Source organism: Octodon degus, unplaced genomic scaffold (genome assembly GCF_000260255.1).
Source record: "Octodon degus isolate 3935 unplaced genomic scaffold, OctDeg1.0 scaffold00022, whole genome shotgun sequence".
In the NCBI taxonomy this organism is placed as follows: Eukaryota; Metazoa; Chordata; class Mammalia; order Rodentia; family Octodontidae; genus Octodon; species Octodon degus.
Window position 1 is genome coordinate 22287684 of NW_004524598.1, and position 26430 is coordinate 22314113.

The 26430-nt window shown below is 41.7% G+C and overlaps 1 protein-coding gene across 1 annotated transcript; it reads right to left on the bottom strand.

The window, feature by feature from the left end:
• Nucleotides 1-15268: 15268 nt before the first annotated feature.
• LOC101581755 (glutathione S-transferase A-like) lies at nt 15269-22248 on the bottom strand. The gene is made up of 4 exons (XM_012514030.2): nt 22112-22248; nt 19663-19804; nt 16688-16819; nt 15269-15470 (listed from the first exon to the last, which is right to left on the bottom strand). The coding sequence occupies exons 1-4, from the start codon at nt 22231-22233 to the stop codon at nt 15348-15350; spliced, it is 519 nt and encodes a 172-aa protein (XP_012369484.1). The 5' UTR covers nt 22234-22248; the 3' UTR covers nt 15269-15347.
• Between the last annotated feature and the right edge of the window lie 4182 nt (nt 22249-26430).

Here is a 26430-nt window from a genome sequence, read left to right on the forward strand (position 1 = left end):
AAGTAGAATAAAAGTAATGAGCATCAAGAAAGAGTCAAGATGAAAACAAGCAACCACAGCGAAACTGAATGCAGTACACAGAAAGCAGAATCAGGCGGGGCTCACCCAGCTTCTGCAGGAGGACCGGGCCTCCAGTGTAAGGTGAGCTTGGAGACAGCTGAAAGCCCTGGAGAAATGATGGGTGGGAAGCAGCCCTAGGCAAAGCCCAGGGCTACTGTAAGCTGCAAATATAGTGTGAGGTTTTACACTTAAAGTAATTCCTTCCACACAGCAGTCTAATGTAGGAGGAGAAATCCATTGTAGCACCAACATATTTAATAGAGATTAAATGGGACCTATGTGGGGAAGCAGATAATTATCTATGAATGAGGTACTCTGGGGCTTAGAATCCATAGAACCACTGCATTTTGGCATTTATGGGGTCACCGTGAACAGGAAAACTCTACTAGAAAGAACTGTTCTTTTATAAGATCAGTTCTTTTTTATTCTCTTAGAAGTCATCTAGCTCTGTAGCAGTTTTATGGCTCTGTAATTACTTCCTTGACCCCCGTAACCACAAGAGTGTAACTGAGCATGCAGGTGCTGATTGTACCCAGGTTTATGGTCATTGATCTAATCTTATAACTGATGGTTATTAGTCTATCCCTGTAATCAAAGATCCTTCCCTTCCAGCTAAGCAGAAAAACTGCCAGGCTGTCCTGTCCAGCCCTAGTGATCCCTGATTACACCCCCCATAAAACTACTGACTCTCAGACTCGAAGTGCTGGCTTTCTGTTGCACATTATTCCATCCAGGACCAAAGGTATAAAATAAAGCTGTTCCCTGCCTCCCGACTTCCTCAGTGTCGCTCCTTTCCTCAGTTTTGCCACAACAACCTCACCACAGTGACCAGTAGGAGAAGCCTCAGAGATAATTGCAAAACGTGTTCACGATAGACATAGATCCCCTAAGAAGTGTAAGCCGCATTGAACTTGGGCTGGCAGGACACTCCAAACCTATTCCTATTTTCCAATACATTTTCCTACCTTTAGAAATATTATTACAAAGAAAAATAGTTGAAGAGCTTGTTCTGCCAAAAGATAAATAAAATAAATGAACTCTTAGGCAAACTTTTAAAAAGATATAAAATAATGATTATTTCAATGCAATTGAAAGTAAAAAAGGTGAAGTCATAGTGAAGCCTGCCTCAGCCTGGAACAGTCCTAGAATGAGCAAGAAAATTGGCTACAATTTAAAAAAACTATCAGCTGAAATTTCCAGGACTCAAAGTGCTCACTGATGAGTTCTGTAAGAATTTCAGGAAAGAACTTAATATAAATAGTTTTCAAAATATTTAAGGAAGTTGAAATGGAAGTAGTACTGTCAAGCTCATTCCTAGATACAGCGTTAATTGATTCCAAAACAAGGATTCAACTAAAACAAAATCACAGGCTAATTTCATGAATGAATATAGATGCAAGTATACTCAACAAGCTAATGGAATGCAACGAATCATTAAAGAGTTTACCCATGATGATCAAGTAGCATTTAACTCAGGGATGTAAGAATGATTCAATATATGCCAAACAGTCCAAGTAATATATTATAACACAAGCAAGAACAAAGGTCACATGATATTTACTGTAGTTAGGGTTTACAAGAGAACACATTTAATACAGAACCCATTTATATGACTACTTTATCATATTCATCTAAAGAGTCAAATTCAGAAGAGTGCAGGAGATCTGTTCATGCACTAGAGAACCAGAGAATTCAGCTGAGATCTTGGATCCCATGCCACTGTCCTGTATGAGTCCTCTGAAGGCCCAGAGTCCATGCAATGTCCTCCATGAGTCCAATTGGTGGTTAGTGCGCACAACATGCTGAAAGCAGCTGAGTTCACATCAGGAAAACCAGCATGACAAGCTTCTGCAGGAAAAACAAGAGTGCACCATGTTCCCCTCCAGTTCTCTGTTCACTCTGTTGGCACCAACATTCAGGCAGCCCATCCATACTCAGAACCTTGTTGATTCAGTCCATAATTTATCATTAGTTAAACCACCACAATATTCTCAATAAATGCATAACAGTCCTTTGACCAAAGGCTGCATTCATTTATGATTAAAAAGGAATCTGAAGAAAATATGAGTTATATCCATCTAACAAAAGCTGTTTATGACATACAGCTAGCACCATATTAAATGGGAAAATATCCAAAAATTTCAGCATAAAATCTGAAACAAGGATGTCCACTATCACTACTGTTGTCCAATGCTTTGCTTGAAATATTAGCCAAAACATCAAGCGTGATGAAGAGACAAAAGGAATGCACATAGGAGGGAAAGAAGTCAAATTAACCTTGTTCTATGATGTCATCTTTTACAAAGAGCACCTAAAACGTGCCGTCAAGAAATACCGTGAACTGACAAAATCAGCAAGGTTGCATAGTCAACATGCAGTCAATAGCGAGTTCATGACCAGCCTGAGCTACAGAGCAAGACCTTGTCTCCAAGAACAAACAATCAGAAAAGATAACGGGCAGCATTCCTGTGCACAAAAATGAGCCTACTTGGAAAGAAATGAGAAAAACAACGCTATTCACAACAGCTGCAAAATAATGGAACACCTAGAATTAACATGGTAAAGGAAGCAAAGCACTTTTATAACAATAACTAAGTACACTGAAAAAAAAGATCAGAGAGGCGATCCCTATGTTTGGACAGATAGAATCAATATGGTCAAAAAAGTTGTATTACCAAAGCAAATATATTGGCTTCAAGAAATTCAAATTAAAACACTAACAGTATTCTTCCCAAAACTAGAAAAAATAACCCTAAAATTCATATGAAATCAGAAGAGATCCAGAATATCAAAAGAAACCCTGGGCAACAAGAGCAAAGCAAAAGGCATCATACTCCCTATTTCAAGTTATGTTACAAAGGGATGATGACAAAAATAGCATGATAGTGACACAAAACAGACTTTTTTTGTCACAACAGAATAGAGTAGAACATGCAGAAATAACCCAGACACATTCATCCACGTGTTCTTTGGCAAAGTGTTCTTAAACTTTCACTGGAGGAAACATAGTCTCTTTAATAAATGGTCCTAAGAAAACTGGTTATGCACATGTAGGAGACTGTGCATACCACTCCCCATGTACTAAAATAAAATAAAATTATATAAGAATATAAATATATTTTTTTAAATTTTTATTTTTTATTGAGAGAGAGAGAGAGAGAGAGAGAGAGAGAGAGAGAGAGAGAGTGGGGTGTGTGTGTGTGGCCAGCTCAGCCCACCAGGGGGTAGGACTGGCTGGCATGTGGTGCTGGGGGATTGAACCGTGGTCCCCGATGCTTTGCCAAGCTTGTTCTAAGTAGGTGCTTTAGACCACTGAGCCATCTCTCCAGCCCCAAGAATATAAATATTTTGTTAAAACAAAAATACTCAGCTGGAACATAAAATAGGCAAATCTTCAAGACACAGGCATATGCCAAGATTTTTTTTCTGAACAGAATCCCAATTGCATAAATTACTTCTTTTGATTGCATATGAAATAATATCTTATTTCTCATGCCTTCTATTACATAATGAATAATATCAACAGTCAACAAATGGAAGTGTATCAAGCTGCAAAACTTCTGCACAGCAAAGAAAACAAAGAATAGAGTGAAGAGAAAGCCTATAAAGTGAGAGAAATTTTTACCAGCTATTCAGTAAGCAAAGGACTAGTATCTAGAATATCTAGAATATTAAAAAACTAGACAACTCAAGTAAAAAACAAATGAAAAAAATGGGACATCGATATGCATAGACACTTTGTAGAAGAAGTGACAATGGCCAAAAAATATACAGAAAAAAATGTTTAGCATCTGTCCATTAGAGAAATATATATTAGAACAATACTGAGATTCTACTTATTCCAAAACAAATAGTTATTCAGCCAAGTTGAGGGACCAAAGAACACTTCTACATTGTTGGGGGGAATATGAACTAATATAACCACTATAAAAACCATGATGGAGGTTCCTCAATAAGATAAAAATAGAAGTCCGTTCACACAATCATTCTTTCTTTGTGTCTTCCATAAAAATTAAAGACACAAAACTGCAGGGATATGTGCATGCTCATGTTTATAGCTGCCCAACCATAATAGCCAAATCTTTGCAGTGGGCTCTATGTCTATAAATAGTTGACTGAAGAACATGTGGTTTCTGTACACAATGGAGTACTATTCTGTCATAAAGTAGGATAAATTTGAGATGTTGTAAGAAAATGGATTCACCTTGAGACTGCAATACTATGTGAGCTAAATCAGACACACAAACTTAAAATGTTGCATGGCTTCTTCATGGAAGAAATCAAAAGTGTGAATATTTAAACATCAAAAGAAAAGTTATGTAGTGACACACAAGGAGTTGGCTTTTTTCCAATGGTAGCAGTCCTAGAGATGAAGGGAGCGGGAAGGAGGACAGTGGATGTAAAAATTAAGCTATGGACATTTACCAGCTCCCATCATGAATGTAATCACTAAGGACTGTATGTGCTAATGAAATTTTCTAAATTACCCCAATTCTCATGCACTGTCTGAAACACTATCCATTGTGCCAGCGACCCATGCTTTATCAACTCAGCTATTTAATTTTTATATTTTTTGTTTGTTTTTAAGATATACTCTAGGTCACATATTCACTGCTGGTGACAACAGAGGCCTCCATGAAGACCCAGCAGTAGAAGGGAACTGTGGACCCGAAGGACTGCACTAGCTGTGGCTGTTCTTCCCAGATTTACAAGACTGAGACTGTCTAAGGGTCACAGAAAATACTGTGGGTCAGTGACAAAGAGACAGAGAACAGGCCAAGCAGGCAGAAATTCTCATCTCCAACAAACTGAAAGGGAAAGATCTTGCAAGAGACTCAAAACCCAAAAACTAGTTATGCTGAAAAAACACTTCAGAGACATAATCATTTCCTAAGGGTTCTGAATACCAGCAATAAAACAACTCATGATAGGCAATTTACAAGCATAAACTCAGAAATTAAACTAAAAAAATAGAAAAGAAAATGAGAAGACCTTTAAATAAAATACAACCCTGGATATGTGGTTCACCAAAGACCAACATAAGGAACATTTAGGTGGGACAATCTGAAAGCTCCTCTTCATGTGGTAACAGCAAAGCAAATGAATGAGGCTCAAGAAAAAATTAAATCATAAATAATTTTTCAGATAAATACAGAGATGGTGTCAACAATGAAAACCATGCTTAGTTACTCTAGTGCAGACACAGACACAATAAAGAGGTGCTTAACAAAATGCTGGGAGCCACGAATGTCCAGCACAGGAAAGAAATGGAATCCATAGAATAGATTCAGATATCTCAGAGAATAAAAATTCCATTGAAAGTCCCAAAGCAGAATGAGCCAATGTGAGGACACAATCTCAAATACAGAAGACAAGCTTTTGGTAAGCAATCACAAGAAGAGATTCTTAAAATAGCAAAAAAAAAAAAAAAAAAAAAAAAAAGAGAAATCAATCTAGTACCTGTTAGATCATGCAAAGAAAAATAACATGAAATTGATTGCAGCCCATGGAAAGCCAGAGCATAACTCAATGATTTAATGGAAGCAAGCTGTTTACAGACATCATGGCAGAAATCCTTCCTTGCAGGGAAAAAGAATTTGACATACATGTATATAAGGCATATAGAACTGCATCCAGCCATGATAAAAAAAATACAGCCAAATCATAGTCAAGATTCCAAAAATTCAACACAAGAACAGAAAATTAAACATTGTTAGGGGGAAAAAACAACAGATTGCCTATAAAGGAAAATCCATCAGAATCACAGCTGAGTTCTCAACATAAAATATACTCTAGATGTCAACTGCGTTGGAAGAGAACAGAGTGGTTGCATTTTTTCTATTTGTAAGCTTCCTTTTCACTGTGGTTGTTTCATTTGCTGTGTGGAAACTTCAATTTGATGTAGTCCTGTTTTTAAATTTTGATCATTAGTCTCTGTAGTATTGAAGTCTTATTCAGGCAGTCTTGGCCCACATTCAAGTCATCAAGTCTTCCCATTACGTTCATTTGGCAGGTCATAAGAATCCTTATAGAAAGGTCTTGGTCACCTCTTCACTTAGATAAGAGAAGCACAGTTAAGTTCAATCTACATACACTGTCCAGCTTCCACAAGATCACTTATTAAAGACTGTTTTCTCCAGCTTACATGTTTGAATCCTTCTTAAGAATGACAGCTGCATTTGTAAGGTTTTGTTTCTGCTTCATTGCCTTTTATTCCATCGTCCTGTGTGTCTGTTTGTGTGCTAATACCATTGATTTTTTATTTTTGTGGCCATCTGGCAATATCTCTACTCCTGCTCATTTTGCTTAGATTTTCTTTGAAAATTGAGCATCTTTTGTGCTTTCATGTGTATTGTTAGAATAAGGAATAGAAATAAGTAATAGAAATTAGTGAAGAGCAGAGGACAGAGGAAACTGTTGAATTAGACAAAGGCCAGGAGTGAAGTTCTACAGTCATCCTCTTCTACAATACCAGTGTAGCCATCTTCCCTAGAATTGTGGAGTGACTTAATTCATGAACCAAAATACCACTATATTTATTTCTTCGTGTATCATCAGTACATGCACGTAGCACGTGGTGTTTATATTCCTTGTGGGAAACTGTTACTTGTACATGACACATCCTGATTCCCTTTTTCACGCCCTATGCCTGAGAAACATCCAGGGAGGCTTTCATAAATTGGGTAAAGGTCTATGGCACTAATTTGGTATAAATAAAACTGCTATTCATATTGCCTTCCAGCATTCACAAAACTATACGTTTACACAACACTAGTCTGTAACGTCCCAGGTAAAGGAACAAAGGGCTCCTGTGGGAATATGTTTTTGTCTGCAGCCTGGTTTACCAGCTTCCTAGGACAAGGGACAATGCATTTCCTTTGGCTCTGTTCTTTGTTCTTTGCTCCCTTGGAACAGCAGTGTTCTGGTTTATATTACTACATTTCACCCTTTTTTTTTGGCTGCATTTTACGAAGAGCGAGAACTGTGGACTGTTGATCCAGGACTTGTTGCCAGACTTGTCCTCGTCCTCAAGCTAGGCAAGATATACAAACAGTACAGACAGAACATAAGCAAATTATTCCTGTGCTCCCACCAAACCATTGGATGATATGAAAAGGATCAAGGTTTTCAATACCATGAGAGATGCATTGTAACAGATTAGTATCAGATAATTCTAACAATTCTTTTGTAAAAGTATCATCAATATGCTGCTGAAGAGACAGGATATCAGAAGTGATATTAGCATGATAAAATAATTATTTTTACATTTTCATAAGGGAAATGAGTTTGGTACTATGGAATTGGAGTTACACAGAATAAGGAGGCCTTCCAATCCCATTTGAAATGAAGTTGATGCTGCAAATTAACAATTTGATCTCCTAGCACAGCAGCACCTTGTGCTAAATAATTTATTTTAGTATTTAACTCAGAATGCATTTGTCTTTGTGAAGCTCATACTAATTGTTCTGAGTCCTTGTGTCACCGCTGCACAAAGCAAACAGTTTGTGCACCTTGGCTCAATGCTACTCTAGCTATGGAAGTTGTGGCTGTGACTGCTATTATTCCTAAAATTATGGCTATTAAGGATTCAGTTTTTCTTCTCTTCTTTAGTGCCTCCAGCAAATGTGGAACAGCATCACGGAAGGAGAGTGATGCCAAGGGGGCTGTGGTTGTACAGGTAGCCAAACTGTGGTTCTTGCCTCAAGAATAGAAGTTCTATCCCTAGGAAAGTTAAGGATAATAGGAGAATTTACACATGTACATAAAGAACAATTGTGACATGTAATGGTATAGTTAGAGGGGTTCCAACAACTAGGTCTTACAAGCAACAGGTGAGGGAGGTGAACACATGCCTTTTCAAAATGTGTGGTGCTTCCTTTAAATTTTAGATGTACTGAATTGGAGGATCGATTTCTCCAATATAACTTTTCCATGCTAACATGCCCAAAAGATGATGATGATGCTTTCAAAGAGGATGTTGAATCGGTCCCCCAGGGACATGAAGGATGCTAGGGAATGTTATTGTATCATTGACATTTTTGGTGCTAGTATAAATCTCATCACTGGTATTGAATTTCCACCTTAGCTCATTCCTGTACACCATCCAGGCTGAGCCACTTGGCTCCCATCTGTAGCACTCCCATCAGAAGTACTAACACCCATGATGCTTCTCTTCTACAGACGTCCCAGTGCACCCAATCACTGAGATAAGCTACACTGGTATTCTGGTAGGATGCCAGATCTGGAGGTGGAAACTTTCCACCATCAGGTACATCTTTAAAGCTTTGTCCCCGTAGAAGAAAAATTCCCCTTTTTTTTTCCCTTCTCCCCATGATATTTTTACTATAGATAATCAGACTTGTGTGCTGGCTTTTAAGAAATGAGATTCATTCCCAATACAAATAGGCCAGCCTTCTACTACAAGCTCATAGAATGGAATTCTGGTTCCTTCTGCTGGCACTGCTGGTCCCCAGGCATCATAGCGGTCAGGTAACCAGGAGCTTTTGCTCAGAGATACACGGGCACAGTAATATCCCACCCATGAACTCCTCTATTTAGTGCTGGATTTGGGATATAAGCCCAATAACTGAAATTACCTCTAATATTTCTTTAAGCAACAACAAAAAAACCCCATCATAGCAAGAAACAAGTTGGTAATAGTTTTCTCCAGACGTGTTCTTTCCAGCATTCTCTCACTTTCCAGTGTGAGATTTCTGATTTGTCCCCAGGTGGGTTTTAGGAAGTGGCTGCCTCAGTGTTGTCATATTCAAGGTTAATCTTTTCATTTCATCGATTGAGGGATCCATATTAAAATGTTTATGCTTGCTCATTTTCTGGGTTTCATTCATTGACCTGGCATCCAAATTGCTTCTCTGGTGTTTCTTTTGTCCGATGACAGTCTGCAGCAGAAGATCCATCTGGCAGTCCCTCTTAAAGATTTAATATACATAGCGCTTTTTGTACAATTGATGTAGGTGTATTCATGTATATTCCCATACTGTGTCCTCCTTTTTGCTTTCTGAGCATGTCTTTTAAGCTTCAATTTGCTCATTTATAATTGCAGATGGATATTCTAATATTTAAATCTGTATACATTGTTAACAACAAAAGTTACATATCTTTACACAGAAATTTAGAAATAAAACCACATGCAACATTGTAGCAAGGCAACTCTGATGACATTCTGTGATATACTTAAGTTTTCATTTTGACATAGTTAACACTTTCAACCAATCATCTTTATCTAGTGCACAAAATTTTACCACCTAATTAGTTATCCTTAAATGTGATACACATCACTTTTTTTTGGTTACAGGTAGAGGTTTGAATCGAGAAACAGTCTTATTAAGTAAGCAATCTTTGTTTTACATTTTGGAAGGTCTGTACACTTGGAAGCATGAATACATTTAATATCATTTAATACCATGTGAGATTAACATTAATGAATTATCATACACATGTGAAAACCTTTGTTTCTTAATTTAGTTTTGTACCAAAACCATCTTCTAAGAAAAAAACCTTATTGTCTTTTTTTTTTCTGAAAAGCTTTATCTATTAAGCAATGACCAATTTATTGAAGGTGTCTCTTTAGAGACTATTGAGATTATTGGGAGCTCCTTATTATGGACAAAGGTTGGCTACCTTTCTATTCATCAGTTGGAGTCTGATCTAATAGTTTCTCTCCACTCTAAGGAAGTTTTGTTTAATTAACCTTAAACTTTTGATCAATTGTGTATAAAATAATTTTGATATCATTTAGACTATCTGGTAATTTAGGGAACAAATGCTTTTAAGTATATCTCAAATTATATTTTGAACAAATAATAAAAAAAAGGAACAGTAGTTCACAGAATGACATAAACACATAAACAAATACACAGAATGACACAAACAAATATCTTTACAAAATTATGAGTGTGCACACAAATATATTTTTTGGTCAAATTATAGTAACTCCACTACAATTTTTAGAAATTTATAAATTGACTAGTGAGATTTTGTTATTTGTCAATTACCAGAGATCTCTTATTAGAAAAATTTGGAAGGAAGGGCCACCTAAATGGCTCAGCAGATTAAAGGGCATGCTTAGGCAGATGCAGTGGCCGGGTTTCAATCCCTGCCGTGCCGTGCTGGCCTCACTCCCGGGGCGCACTGAGACTGTGATTTAGGCTGGCTGTGGTGGCACATGCCTATAATCCCAGCTCTTGGGAGGCTGAACACAGACGGATCACTATGAGTCTGATCTACGTAGTGAGACCCTATACACCCTGTAGTCCCTGTACTAAAAAATGCAAAAAAAATTGGGAAGGAATAAAATGTTTTATGTATAATTAATATGCATATTTTGTATTTTTATATATTTGGCCTTAATACTAGTAAAATTCAGTTCAATTTTTAAAGATATATTTTACCGCCTATTCAAGCATTAGGTTTCCATTTCGTCAGTTCCTTTAGTAGACCCCAGGCTGGATGCAGCCTCGTTGCTGGTAACTCCTTTTCCACATCTGGCTTCATGGTACAGCCTGACAGTATACTCTGGTACCCAGATAGGTTGTTTAGCATTTTCTGGAAAAACACAAGCATACCTTTTGCCTCAGGTTAGTAGTGGACTGGGCCCAATTTATTGTCGAAATATGGAGATCTCTCCAAAGGACCTTCATAGCCTTTTTTCTCCTACCTGATGGAATTGTCTTTCTGTTGTGGTATTTTATCTTTTGTAGAATTTAAAAATTTAATAGTATATATTGGCAAGTCAAGTTGGAGAGATTGATTCTCCCTTTTAACTTTGTAATTGAATTTTGACTGTATGGTGAGAAAGGTATATCCTATATTTTGGAAAGGGGAGTATGCATAGCCTCACTTAACCTAATATGAACTATCTGTGAAAAAAATCAAATTAATTTAACATCATCAAAGGAAAATGACAGCCAATAACTTCAGAGATGTTAGTACATAATCTAGATGGAGCCAATTGATATTATGAAATAAAGTCTGAAAATCATGAATGGTTGCCCTGAATAGTTTGAGGCACAATACATCTTTATTACATAATTTGACCCAAATATGAAGAAGTTATAGCTTTTACCTCTTTGGAGGCCTCCATTAGGCTATTTGTTATTTAAATGGGATGTCAAAAACTCAAGTGAATGTTTAAGCCCCACTATTTTTAGATATTATTCTAAGCCTTTATATGTGTTTGTAATATATCAAAGTTTTATATACTAACTTTATGACTGTAAAACAATCAAACATATCAGAAATTAAAAGAATTTTAAGTAGCCTTTTAAAAATATCTCCATTATTGTAAATTTTCGGAGATATTTTTAAAAAACTTTTTATCTTTAGAATGGAAACAACCTTTCAATTTAATCACCTTCAGGGGAAAATGTAAAAGCTTTTCTTTTAGTGTCAATTGTAATGGAGAGAGAGGGTCACTCTGTTTTTTGCTACGCTCTATTCCTGGTGGAATGGGCCTTTTTCTGTCTCCAGGTGGGCAACTCAGCACCTTCGTATCTGTCCTAATTGCAGGTCATTCACACTTGCATTTGAAAAGCCTTTAAAATGCTTCTTCTTTAATTAATTATTTTTATTTTTTAAACGAATATTTCATTTTAATAATTTAAAATTGTTATCAAAGAAAGAATGATCAGTTGAACAGTGTAAGAATCTGGTATGGTTTAAACAATGGTTTGGGTGGGTAGAATTATAACTTTGATTTTCCTGCATAGTCAGCATGGAGGACACCAAGCAAAACCCGGAGACTTTATTGTACTGAGGCTCTGACTCTGGTTTCTGTTTTATTTTGTGGCCTCGGGGCTGAATGAGCTGCTTGTGGCAGCTGAACTGTCTGAATACCTGGAATGGGTTTTCTCAGGCTCACATCCCCTCTCCAAGCTTTAATGAGGCTATGGCTCTGTGTCCACGGCCTCTGTGCACTGAGGCACAGCAGCTACGATGTGTGCTGTCTTTCCCCTTCACTCTGACCATTGTATGTTTTGTTTTTGCTGAGACTGGCACTATCTAAGCCTACCAAATTTTGGATGTCAGCAATATGCATAGCCGAGGCCAAGGCCAAGGCGAGCTGCAGTCCTGGCCCTCCTACTTAACATCAGGCACACAGACCTGTAGTTGATGGCATGATACAAGCTCTGTGGTTGTGCTGGGTATACAGGTGGCTGGTGAATCCCAGCTCAGTTAGCATAGTACCAGAGTGACAGGTCTACCCTGAACCCAGTTTGTGCCCTTCCCCCTGGCAGCACCATGCTGCTGGGAACCAACTGTTTGCAATTTAAAAGAACTATTTCCTTTTTAATCTAATTAAGAAAAGCTAGAGTTTTAAACTCTGTCTTCTGCACCTTTGTTCTACCCTCCTTGTCCTGTTTAAGACTTGATTTTAAAACAGTACTCCTGTTATGTCTAGTTGTCCCCCCAAAGCCTCATGCAGTCATGGGGAGGGGACTTCTAGACTTTGAGATTAACTCATGATTCACTGAGATTATGGGTTTTAGTACTGCTAGGATTATGGGTGTGAGAATTGCCCCCAGCCTGAGGTGGACAGCCTGAATATCATATAAGAGACAGAGACGCAGATTCTCTTTCTGTTACCATTGATGCCTATTGTCATTTTGCTGTTGCTACTCCTACATTGTGCTCTCTTGCTCTCAGGCACCACCATGAAAGGTTGCTCTCTGCCATGTACCTCTCTGCCTTGGATCCAGCTAAGTGTGGACTAGAACCTCCAGCAACTGTGAGTTAAATGAACCTTTCCTTCCTTCATTTTGGGTGTCATCTATTTGTCCAGCAAGGAGAGAAGAGACACTGAGATAACTCCACGCTATATCCTTTATTGTGGTCTTAGAAAGTAACATAAATACAGGAATCAAGAAAACAACAAACATTTTTATATATGTCTATATATCTCTATAGACATCTATAGATATCTCTGGATTTTGACAGTCAATCTGTCCCATTTTTAATTCAATCTTACCTTTTCTCTTTTGGTTTTTGTACATTTAACAGTTCCTTGACCTTGGTGATTATAAAGAATTCCTATAATAAGAAAAATACGAAAAGTTTTACAAAACTTTTGGAAGACGGCTTGAACATTACCTATAAGTAAATGATCTGGCTGTTTTCTGTGACAGAGGACCAAGCAATGAAGGATGAGTTCCAACATGTGTAATAAAGAGAGGCTGACTTATATTTCTAATAAGTTGCTACGGCACAGAAAACAGTTCTATTAACTTGAAGCCACCTGGAATCATCGTAGCAGTTTTTATTTCTTTTCCTGTGTGTTTGGCATATTGGGAATTAGTGACAAGACTTAATCAGCCAAAGAAGTCCTGTACTAACGCTGTCTTTTGAGTGGAGTGAAAAGGAGTTCGCTTTTATCTTTATTTTCCTTTTTTTGATAATCTTTTCTCATATGATCCAATTTACCACAGTTGAAACATTTAGTTTGATTTTCTTTAAAGGAAGTTTGCAAAGCAGTGGACAGCAAGTTAGCTTTAAAACCAGAGCTGATATCCTCCTTTGGGGGAACAGAGGGGTTAGTTGGGGCAGGAGGCAGAGGTTGTGTAATGGGTCAACTGAATTTTGTGTTGTAATATGGAAAACTATTAGATTACCTTATGCTTCCTGTTATCTACTCTAATGAACATGTCCTCACCCTCTGCTCAAGGCTGTTTAGTACTGAGTAACTGAATAACTGTCTCCCTCCCCTCCCTAATCTAATTCCTGTAAACATAGCTTAAGACATATCTTGTAAAAACAGCTTGCTCAATAAGCCCCAACATGGGCAAATTGTGCAAAGCACTGAACTATGAAAGACCCCTTAGTCATGTGATTTTTATTTTAAAACCCCTTGATTCCCAGGGTTGGCGCCATTCATTCTTCTCCTGTGTGAGAATTGACTGACGGCCCTGAGCTCAGTAACAAAGGTTCTTAAATTCCAATCTGGCGGATCTGGTTCCTACTCTGAGCTGGCTCGTAACAGTTGAATTTTAGCCTAATATCCTTCTCCTCTTTCCCCAGTTCATCGTCTTGGGCATCTGAAAAGTCCTCAGAATCAGGGGAAATAGGCTGAAGAGCTGGAAATGTTTACTACGCTTTTGGATTTTCTGATTTAGAGTCATTGCACAAAAGAGACAAATTAAGAGATGTTCTGCTGTTGTGCCTGGAAGTGCTCCTATCAATTAGAACGTTTGCAGGACTAGCCTCCTGGGTCTGAGGAATAGGGGGAACCTGGAGGAAGGCAAATTTTAGGCACCAAAGGCTTTACATCAGAGCTCATTGCTCTTTGCTGCTGAGGAGATTCCTCAGCATCAGACTGCAGGCATTTCAAAGCCATGGAAATCAAGTTACACAGTAACCACACAATTGAAGAGATAGCTTCCTCTTCTTGATAAGCTTGGCCTAGAGCGCTTATAACTTGTTTCCGAAGAGTTTAGAGCAGCCCATCCATTATGCTGACACCAATAACAGTGTTTCTTTATAAGAACATAATTCCTCAAAACTCTTCAGTTTTATTTTCATTCCTGCTCCTTTGAGCAACCGCTGGGTAAGATGGACATATTCATTCTCCACTACTGTGCGATTTTCCTGCTGGTATCACCTACTCTGAGCATACCAAAATTTACCTTCCTCCAGTGCCCATGTGTTCCAGTCAGCCCTTAGCTTACACCTGGCTGTCCTCTGTGCCCACATGTTACATGCCACTTGTTGTATTGATCCAGTCAGAGCCAAAAGAAACAAGACTGGATTAATACAGCTACAGAGGACTCACACGTTTTGTCCTGCTCTGAGTGAGCCTAGAGCCACTGAAACTTCTAACCTTTATTGAGGTCTTAAAGCAGGCTAAGGAACGTGCATAACTAATTTGGTGTAAACAAACTGCTGGTCATATTACCTTCCAACATTCACTGGACTCTAGGTTTACACAACACTAGTCTGGAACATTCCAGGTAAAGAAACAAAGAACAGACAGGCTGCCTCCAGGAATATGTTGCTGTCTGCAGCCTTGTTTACCAGCTTGCCAGTACAAGGGCCAACATACTTCAGACCCTCTTCTTTGTTCCTCACTCCCTTGGATCAGGAGATTTCTGGCTCATATTATTACAGAATTTTGTTACTGCATTGTGACAATGCGGCAACTCACAGTTTCTTATTCACTCACAGCTAATAAATTATTAATTCACAGTTCTATGGATCAGTATTTATTCAAATAATTTTATTGCTTTAAAATTTTAGAAGTTTGACATACATGGTCTTGGTCAGTGCCACACGTATTAAAACTTGAAAACCTTTCTTGCTTCTTCAACCATTTTTTCAGTAGGAAGAGGCTTTCTCTGGCCCCCAGGCTGCAGGTACTTCTTCACGCCAGGCAGGTTGCTGATTCTGGTTTTTAAGGCCTGGAACACACAAATCATAGCCTCATGGAGGATCCTAAATTCCAAACCAACTGTTAAATAAACTGGGGATACAATGGTGTATACTCAGTTGTAAAGAAAGATAAACTCAAGGAATTTATAGGTAAATGAATGCAACTAGGGACTGTACTCATAAGAGAACTACATCAGTCTCATTTGGAAACATTGTGTTCTCTCTCTAGTGAAAGAAACTTAAAGAGATCCAAAAGGTACAATAGATGTTGTGACACAGAAACAAGCTGCTACAAAAACAGAACAAAGGGATGGAGGAAAGGAGGGGAAAAAAGAAGGGAAAATATAAAATAGCTAATATAACTGTAATACCATGTTCTATTAGTTCGTTGAAAGGAAGATTTAGTGTTTATATTATATGATAAATTTTGCAGGTTATTACCTGATAATATGGGAAACTACTTTGAAGATAGCAATGTCAAATATAATAACAGCTGTTAATTTCCTATCATCTTGTTTTGAAATTCTGTATGATTTTTATTTTTTAAAATCTCTTTAGAAAAACATGGGAACCCTCATCCACCACTCTGTGAGGAGCCAAAGATCCTCGAGCTCCCGTGGAGAGCTACAGACACTCAAAAGCACACGAGGGACAAAGCATCGCCTAATAGCACTTCCTAAACACAGCCTTCAAACTTACATTTACTTGTAATCTTTCCTGTGCACTTAGACATAAGCAATTCTGCTTTTCATCTTTGTCACTCCAAGCACAAAATGTACAAAGAAATATCGACACAGAAAACTCCAGTTAAAAATGAAGACAGGCAATATCAGCGGGCCTCCTCACAACCAACATTCACACTAATGGTGCTGGAGGCCTTGGTTGCGAGTGGGGCACTGTGTGGGTTGGGGCGATGGGCCTACGGAAGAGAAACGCAACTGCTGACAGCAGGAGCCAGAGCTGGAGAAAGCACGTCAGCTAAACAGGAATGAGGACCAGGGAGACGCGGGGCTCTGAGCCCTTCTCCTTGAAGAGGTAAAATACTTTCCAAGCAGCATGCCCCTCGCATCTCCTTGCACAAGAAGATGAAGTTCATGCCTCAAATGCGTGGCCTAGAAGCTCTCAGGGGTGGCGCAGGTAGGAAGGTGACAGCCTGGAGAAGGCTGGAGGTCAGAACCTCACCATGGAATGAAGTGAGTGTCACTGAGGGAGGTGGGGCTGCCTGTGAGGGTGGAGGGGTGGTCACCTGCAGCAGCGGGAAGCCCGCCAGAAGACTGGCATCAAACTCTTCAACCATGTAGAGAAGCTCGACCAGGAGAATGTCAGCCTTGCTCAGCTTGTTGCCAACAAGGTAGTCTTGTCCGTGGCTCTTTAATACCTGGAGAATGTGTAAAGACAGATCATCACTGTGTGCACACCGTGGGCCTCGCACCTCCCGCTGCCGCTCAGCCTGACCCTCCCCTCTGCTCCCTTACTGAGTCTGGTGCTGCAGGTCTTTACCAGGGCCCTGGCACACAACAGCAGGCAAATGTGGGCTCCGTCACCCCTGCAGTAAGCCCAGGAGCCACTTTCACTCGCACACGCACTCCCAGCTGTGCCCAACCTGGTCCACACCTTCCCTGCGTCTTCCACACATATCGCGGGCTCGGCCGCTGCGGCACCACGTTTCCATTTGCCCACGCCCAGGTTGCCCACGGCCTCCAATGGCGGGCCTGCTTCTCCCTGCCTCTGTCTCCCCTCTCCCGTGAAGCCTGCTCAAGGGCCGCCGTGGCACGCCCACCAGTGCGCTCACTTCAGCGCCGTCCTTTCTCCCTCCTCTGCTCTCCTTGCTTCCTGATGATCTCTCTGGGATCTGAGAGGACCCTGCGAGAACTGGAACTCATTTTCTCCTCTGCGCCATCTCCTTCTTTACTGTAGTGTGCGGACCCTGTGAGGAGCTCTCGGGGATAAGCAGAACTGACCCCTGCAGCTTACTTTACAGTGCGTGCAAAGTCCTAGGTGGCACTGGAGGAAGCCATGGAGACGGAGAATCACCATGTACCTGTTATGTGGCTTGCGGCTACGCATCCATCCACTATTGTGTTTATTTGAGCTCAGATCACTCTATAAGTTTATGTACTAATGCTTATGAAAATACGTGAGTGCTTCTGAAAGTATTGGAGCAGTATATGGTATTATAGGGAATAAAAGGAAAAACACATGACAGCATCATTTAATTGATAACTGTCCTTCAATGTTAATATGTTTTTGAACAGTTACTTCATACAAAGAAAGAATACAACATCAAATGTCTTAATATAATATACATTGCTTTTTTTTGCATGAAGTGCTTTGATTTCATAGTACTTGTGTTAACCTACAGCTGGAGAATCTGATACCATGTGAGGTACCCTAAGGTGTCAGTACCACATGATCTACAGAAGTGTATTTGAGATTGGATTGCTTTTTTTAAAAAAATGCATTTGGTACAGGGTCTCACTGTACAGTTCCCACTCATAGTGATCCTTCTGTTTTCAGCGTACCCGGCACTGGGATTATAGATATGCATCATCACGATCTGGACTCTGCCACCGGCTCAGCATGCCTGGTGGCGAGTCTGGCCCGGCATATGATACAGGGTTTGAACCCCAGGCCCTGCCCTTGCCTAAGCAGATGCTTAGTCAGCTGAGCTACCTTCCTGGTCCTATGGATTGCTTTTAAGATTATCATTCTTTTCATTTGAAAAAGCCAGTAATGAATCAACTTATTGAATGAAGGAAAGAAAAATATAATGGTTTACGTAACGTGCGCTGACAGGTTAGTTCTCTAATATATTTGCATAATTCCTGTGTCTCTTATTATAGAGAGCCCTTCCTAGTCCTTTTTGTGGCTGAGGAAGTTTATATTTTCAATCCCATGGAAAAGTTATTGGAGTTCTAGTGTGTTAATTTGAATCTACCACTTTCAGTGCAAGCCATGGTGAGCAAAAAGACGCTAAGGCATAATTGTACCTATGGGGAGCTAAGGGGTGCTATGTCCAGCCAAGCTGGTGGCTAACTGAAACAGTGGCCTGGACTCAGGGCAGGACCCTGGTTTTATTCCTTTCCAAAAAAGAAGTGGCTTGAGGATGAGTGACTGAAAATCATGGGAAGCATGTGAGTGCTGCGAGCTGGGGTGGGTGGGACCCACAAGACACTGCGGCAATGTGCACAAAGAGTAATCGGAATGCCACAGCCGAGACAGTGTCTACTGCTTTGGGGTCAGTGTTTCAGCTCTGGTGTGTAATCTTTTAAACCCTGGAAAGTAAACATTTTATCTTTCGGCTCAATCCCAGCCATCAGCCAGGAACACTGGTGCTTTATCCTGCCTCCTCCCTGCTCACCAAAGGGAACAGCGGGGGTTCCGGGGAAAGACTGCCTGTCATCTCTGCTTCCACTGCCGCCTCTCAGCACCTCAGCTGGCCCCAGCTGCACTGCTGAAGGTGGACTGAAGGGTCGAGGAGAAGTCCTAGCTGGCACTGTGCATATCTATACATGGAGATACGGCAAGACTCAGACAAATTGAGACAACTGCTCCTTCTTCAGGGCGAGTTGCCCAGGTGGTCTTCTACATCTTATAATCATTTTTGGTTCTTTATCTATTTAACTTAAATGTACTTTTTTTTCTCTTGAAAAATTCTTGCTTTACTTTCCTAAGAAACCTTAAGACATCTGCAACAGTGGACCTTTACTTCCTGTTTGCATGTCCATTAATCTCCAGTCGAGCCTTGTCCCATAATCCTCTAGACTGTTTTCCATAATCCTTAAATGTCTCCTGCTTCCATCCCTGTACCAATAAACTTTCTAAAGACACGGGTCTCCCTGCACATGGGGCCAGAATACTTTGTGATGTGCTGTTCTTTTCAGGCTGCTCTGGAATGGAAGTGCAGGGCATTCTGCAGGGTCAACACAACCTTGAGTGGGGCTCAGTGGCTTTCGTGGCCTTAAAACCATGAAATTCTGGAATATTGAATTCTAAATTGTGTGCAACAAGTTGAACTTTGACTCAAAGTTTATACCTTTGGTATCACCCCACAGTGCATCTTTCCCTTCCACCCTTATAGAATTCCAGGAGTTTCAAGGATTTGCTTTGGTTTGCTAAAGGCTCATGAGATGTAAAGTCAGGGCTCTGGGAGTTCCCAGACTCGCTGCCCTCCTGACCTCTGAACTTAGCGCCCCCAAAACTCGAAGCAGCCTCACTTACTTTTTCGAAGGCAGGTAAGTAGCGATTCTTTGCTCTGTCTTTGAGAAAGGCCACCTTAGCATCTTTCTCCGCTGGAGCAGCTATAACCAGTTGTAGAAAAAGTTCATATAAATCTGTCATTCCTTCTGTATACATATCAATCCTGAAAGACAACACATCCTATGATTACATTCACTATCTTAGCCTCACTGTTTATATCGTAAATAAATATGAGCATCAGGTGGTAACAAAATTTACCATCAGAGAGTAGATTTTATATATTATTGTTTAGTGCACTGTGAGTTTTACTTTTGTGTTGTCATTTCATGGACCAGTCTATGAGATAAACATATCTAAAGCGTTTTCTGTTTTCATGACCAAACACCAGTACAGAGAGGCCTGGTGCTGGGCCCAGAGTCATCACCAGGCAGACGCGGGTGGAATTACCACCTAGAAGGCTGACGCTACAGCCTGGACCTGCCGCCTCTGCGCAGCGGCTCTGCGCACACCTCCGCGCACCCCAGCACCTCGAGCAGAGGCTCGGGGCGGAGCTCCCGGCAGCGCCTTGCAGGCGCAGACCCAAGTCTCTCCTCTTGCTTACGCAGTGCAGGCCCATGCCTGTGTCCAGTGTGACAAGGTCCCCAGCGCTTTCCCACGCAGCACATCACACAACCTTGTCCACGCGCCGCTTGCGACTCTGGCCTTGTTTCCGCTGCGCAGGACTCTGCTTAATCCAGCCCAGTGGTGCTGAGCCTCTGGCGAGTGTGCCGCCGCGGGCTGCGTGTTAACACCTAAAGCGCTCATCTAGCCCCCTCTTTGGAGCATTTTTAAACTTGGTGAAACTGACGCGTGTCGTCGAATACTTTTATTTCTCGTTATTTAAGCTGGATTTCGAGCCATTATTTGAAATTTATTTGACAACTTTCTTTTCACATGTTTGCAGCCCTAATTTGTGCAGGACTGAAATTTCTACTAGTTGGTGTTCTTAGCATACGTGCACAATTCTGCAAACATTAGCATTCACTGTTCAGAACATTGTGCTACGCCACCCCCGATGAAGAGCTAGGCTTACGGAAGTCACTGTCCATCTCCTGGAACTCCACTGAAGCCACCAACACTTTCATGGCATGAGCACTTCTCGCAAAGACAAAGAACAAAGACTCCCTTGAGTCTCACTGCCTGCCTGTACTGGTTGATATATTGTGTCAACCTGAGAAGTTGAGAAGTTTAATTAAGTGACTCATCAGGGAACCAGGAATCTTAGTTTGCAAAAATCCTCATCCTGAGCAAGAGGAAGGCATGGACATTGCGTGAGTCCAACACTGCCAGCCCCAGGGAGACAGAAGCTGCCTAGAAGCCACGGCTGCTGCCCCTCCCTTCGCTCCTCACTGTTTTCTGCTGCCATGAACTGCTGCTCTCTGCCATGTGCAGCTCGGCCTGGGAGCCAGCCAGGTAGAGACTGAAGCCTGCACCAACTATGAGCTCCATAAGCCTTTCCTTCCTTCTGAGTGTTGGGTATTTGTCCCAGCAATGAGTAAACAGTGTCTGTGTCTAGCACAGTGTTCGGTGTGCATCCTGGTCACCAGCGCCACCACATCTGCTCTTTGCACCACCCTGCTGTGCCCCTGCACGTTGTGCTCCTTTCTTCATCCTGTGCTTATTGTCTCTGTAGTGTGGATCTTGGGGATGCTTCTACTTTGAGCAATTATGACTAAAGCTGCTAAAACTATTTCTAAACAAGTACACAAGTCTGTGCATTCATGAGGTATAAACCACTGTGGAGAATGTGTGAGGCACTGCCAACAGTTCTGCGCAGGACTTACGTTCACTCCAGCAGCTCCATCGTGACAGGAAGCGAACTCGGGATGCCCTGTGCATGGTGTGCTGGGCTTCAGCCTGGCTGTGCGCTCCCATATGAAAGCTTCAGGTGGCCCTTGTATCACGGGCTCCAGCTGCCACTAACACTCACCCAGGTGACCATGCATAGGGCTAGCTGGTAAGCTAGGTGCAGGTCATCATGACGGGAATTTTGTAATCAGCTCCTTTAGATCTCTGAATCCCAGGAATCCTCTTCCTCAGCCTCACACACTTTGTCACTTGTTCCAAGAGATCCTCTGACATTGTTTACGCTGCCCTGAGGTCTGAGATCATGATTGCACCATCCCCTGATTGCGTGCTTCGCCTTCTAGTATTTACAGCTTTCAGTGTTTGAAAGCTCTCCCCCTCTGCTGTGTTGGAAGACATCATGTTCTGATAGACTCACGGGCTTCCAAACCTACACCTTTTCTCTCCCATCGTCCTACAAGACCCAGCAGTCTCCTCCTGTATCCTTCCCAGTCACCTCACTCTAAGCATCCAGGCCCGCTTTGGTGCTAGTCCTGACACACCTGCTCTGGGCCCACCGACTGAGGCTATGACCTGAGCCCTCCCTGTGTCATTTTCCCATGGAAGCACAGGAAATGTACCGTACAGGAGTCTCTCCTTCGTGTCCTTTCCGTAGAGATTGTACTTGGTGGCAATGTAGTTGAGAATGGCACTGGACTGCACCATTGTCATCCCATCCATCTCCACCATGGGTACTTGCTGGTACATCAAGAGCCCCGCTATTGGAAATAAGGAAGAAGAAAACAGTGAAAGTTCATGGATACTACTATTTCAGGATGAGAAAAATGATTGTGGAAATGACATAAAATAAGAAAGGAAAAAAGTATTCCTTGGTCACCTTCAAGTGAAATAGAATTTTGTTCTTAATTTCTGGTTCTCATTCATTGTCTTCTATTATTTATGCTTTCTGCCATATTCATTTTTGTAACCTTTTTGAGACCGGGGCTTACTGTGCATATCAGGCAGGCCTTGAACACACTATGTAGCCCAGGCTGGCCTCAATCTCGCAGTGCTCTCCTGCCTCAGCCTCCTGCGTGCTGGGACTGCAGGCATGCACTACCATGCCCAGCCTGGCTTTATCATTCATCTTCTAGTTCCCATCTATGTACATATAATAGCTCCTGTCAGTTTTTGTGTGTTGCCTTCGTGAGCACCTTAGGAGTGTATAGAGGGAGGAATCAAGGCTGACACCCGGACACCACTTTAAGTGTAAATTCCCAAAGTAAGTCTCATGACACTCAGGACCTTACCGCAGGTTCTGTGGTTCTGTGTCGGCTTCGAGACCTCAGCCTGTATTCTCGCGAGCCTGTAGTGGCACAGGGCTATTTACTTCTTGCTTGCGGTCAGTGAAGACAGACAACGGCCCCGTATATTCTCCTGCTGCCATCTAAGGCATGCTCTGTGTGCACTCCAGTAGGAGGACAGTGTGTGAGCGTGAGCTCACTGTAGTCTCCTCACAGTAAAGAAAGAAACAGCGTATAGAGGGCCTGGAGCGAATCCTGTGGTACTCAGAGTCCAGTCCTTTTTCTAATGAGAGCGTTTGCAGACTTCCTTCAAAACCAATGTCCCTCGCATGTTACCACTTCTTCTCTCTGCACCGTCTCCTCTGCAATCCTTCCAGTGTGTTGGCATTGCCTGCCTGATGTCGAGTTCACTGGTCTACGATGTGCCTGCAGTACTAGTCGAGCAAGGCCCTGGGTGTCGTGGCAGATCACGGCTGCATGTTCTGGGGTGCTGCCTGTGGCCCTTGCACATTCAGCTCTCACACTCTACCCTTCTCTGCTTCCTCCGTCCATGAACGCAGTCTTTGTGTGTTGCACACACTTCTGCCATGATGTCTCTGCTTTGGAGTCATCCAGCTGTAGACAGAGTCCTCAACTCCTCGGGCCACAGGAAACCTGTGTTCCTTTACATTGCAGGTGGGGGTGATGCGTCTCAGTGGCGGGCTAGCTAGCACAGAACACTGACCCGAGAGACGTGGGGTAGCTGCTGAACCTGTGCTGCAGGACTGAGCAGCTTTGGAACAAGTGTGGGGAAGGAGTTCAAAATGATTTGAAATGTTGGCTAAAGAAACCTCAGAACAGTATAAAGAGTTCTTCAGGAATGATTCTGGCTAGAGCACAGGTCAGAATGCTGGTAGTAAAGGCCAAGCTGAGGAGATTGCAGCTGGGAACAAAGCTTCCACTGGTATTTGAATGAAAAGCCATGCGTGTTACAATCTAGCAAAAAAGATATTGTTTACATTAATTCCGTGGGGCCGGGGAGATGGCTCAGTAGAATAAGTGCTTGCCTGGCAAACGTAGGGGCCTATATTCAAGCCCCAGTTCCACCAAACAACAACAACAACAACAACAACAACAACAACAACAACAACACATTATTTCTGCGTCCTGAGACTTCCAGGAGACTAATTAATGTTGGGAGCACAGGAAGGTAGGAAAGCAATCAAATGTGTGTAGGTGGGACTGGGCCTCGGCGCCTAAATCAAACAAGCTTCCTCACTCCTGAGAAAACATCCTGTCTGGTTCAGGCCAGCTACTGTTGATAGACAGCCTTGTGTCCCATGTTACTAACTTTGCAGAAGTATAAAGGATCTTTTCTTCTTGCGGTGGAGTTAGTCTTGCCCATCAGGCAGACCACTTAGCCCAGCTTTTGTCTTCTTGTCTATCTTTCTCATTCCTGCCGCAATGTCTTCCCACATAGAACTGTTCATGGTAAGATCAGTGGATCCCTACAAATTAATGGTCAGTGGACTAATTAATGTAATGGCAGAAATTTCTTTCTGTCTTTTTTTTTTTTTTTCAAAACTAGGGATTGAACTCAGGCCCTTGCCCTTGCCAGGGAAACGCTTATTCCACTGAGCTATCTCCCCGGCCCAGAAATTTCAAGATAGTTGATACCCTGAGTAAGGATGGCTTCTTTTAGACTGATTTCTAGTGGGAATCAGAGATAAATGTCAATCTGAAATATTTGAAAATTCTTAATTTTCAAAAGTCTCTTTTGTCTAAACAATATCCTACTAAGCTGTTCTGAAACTTTTTCATTGCTATTTTATTTTTTCCCATTAAAATGAATAAATTTTTTAAAACATCTTTTTTATTAGTGCATGCGAGCCTTAGTTACCTTTCTCTTCACTTGGACACAGTCCTTGACATTTGCGAGCTAGAGCAGGAAAGGGTTGTTGTAGCTCACGGTCTGTGGAACTTTCAGCCCATAGCCAGCTGGCTTCAGGCCAGGCGGCACAGCATAGGGGCATGGCAGGGGGGAGACAGGCATGGCAGGGTAGGCGAGACAGGGATCCTTCCTCCGCTTTCCATGTTGTGGCATGCAGGCTACAAGCCTATAAACTGAATGCCATCGTACCCACCCAGAATAACGCAATCAGTGGACTAATCCATTTACCACACACCCTTACCCCATACTCATCCACCCTAGAGCCAGCTGGCTCTGAAAACCCCATGTAGAAATGCATGAGGCTTTGAGGGGATAGCTATCTAGATGCAAATCTTAAAAATATGTATAGTACCCAACATTTACGTTCTTGTGGGACGTTGGTACATGTATATAACATGTTTTAAGATTGTTTTTCTTTTTGTTGTTGTTATTCCGTGTCCTGACATGTAGCTCAGACTGGCATGAACTCACTGTGTAGACCAAGCTGTCCTTGAACTCACAGCAGTCTTCCTGCCTCTGCTCCTTAAGTGTTGGGATTGCAGGTATGCATTAGGACACCAGTTAAAACTCTGTTTTTCATCCTCTTTCCTTTCTCTCCTGCCCAGTAGTCTTTTCTCTGGATCATCTTTCTGTCTGTCTGTCTCTCTGTTTTGGTTGTTGTTAATGTTGGTTGGGGGAATTTTTGTTTGTTTTGTATGTACTCTTATGTGGAGTTGGCACAGGTGTATAGCTAGGTACAATTCCTTTTAAAAAATGGAAATTTTGGCCAAGTAAGAACACATACAAATTTAAGGTAAAAAAGAAGTGTGGTTGTTGAAGAGATTAGCTTCATAAAAAGGAAAAAATTAATTGCAATAGAGACAAGAATAAAGATGACTTGAGGGAACCTCAGGAATCAGGAACATTCTATCACAGGCTCAAGTACACAAATCTGTAAATACTTCATTCAAGTAGTAAGTCCCTGAGATTTCTTCTTCAGAAGGGTATAGTAGAATATTAGCACTCTGTCCATCATTTTACTGTGCTCAGCCAGCCAGGGATCCAGGGGCCACTGCAGCTATGGTCCAAGGGAGCCCAGCTACTGCTCCAGTTGACAGCCAACCATGGCATCATCCACACGATGTTGCTTTTACGAGCACGCACAGTGCAAGAGCTGCAGGGGTACGAAGGCTTCTATGCAGAATAAGAAGGAAGGCCTAAGAAGTCAGGCAAAAGGTTCCTGAGAAGGGAGCATGGCACACTGTGGGAATGAAGCCAGATGTGTCGTGGAGATCCCAGCAGGTAAGAGGGGCCAAGAACATGGAACATCAGTGGAGAAAAACTTCAAGCCGTGGTTAGAATGAACCCCAAAAGAGAGGCCGCTTGTGCTCCAACTCGGCAAGGCCAAAAGGATGGAACCAGCCACGTTCCTTGGAATTCACATTTTGCCCTTATGTGTCCCACGTGTCAGACACAGGCCTACAGACGTAATGCCTATGCTGGTAGGTTGGAACCTTTGATCAGATCTTCCTTCTTTCCTGTTCTTCCTTTTTAGAATGGGATTGCTTACCCTGTAGCAATTGTCTTTGGAATGCTGTAGCTTGTTTTTGTTTGTTTGCACAGCCCAGAGTTTGCCATAATTCTCAGAAGACACTCATTTGCACTTTTGAAAATGCTGGAACATTTGAGACTTTTAGAAGCAAGTAATGGCCAGGGAGAGAGCTCAGTGGCATAAGCACCTGCGTGGCAAGG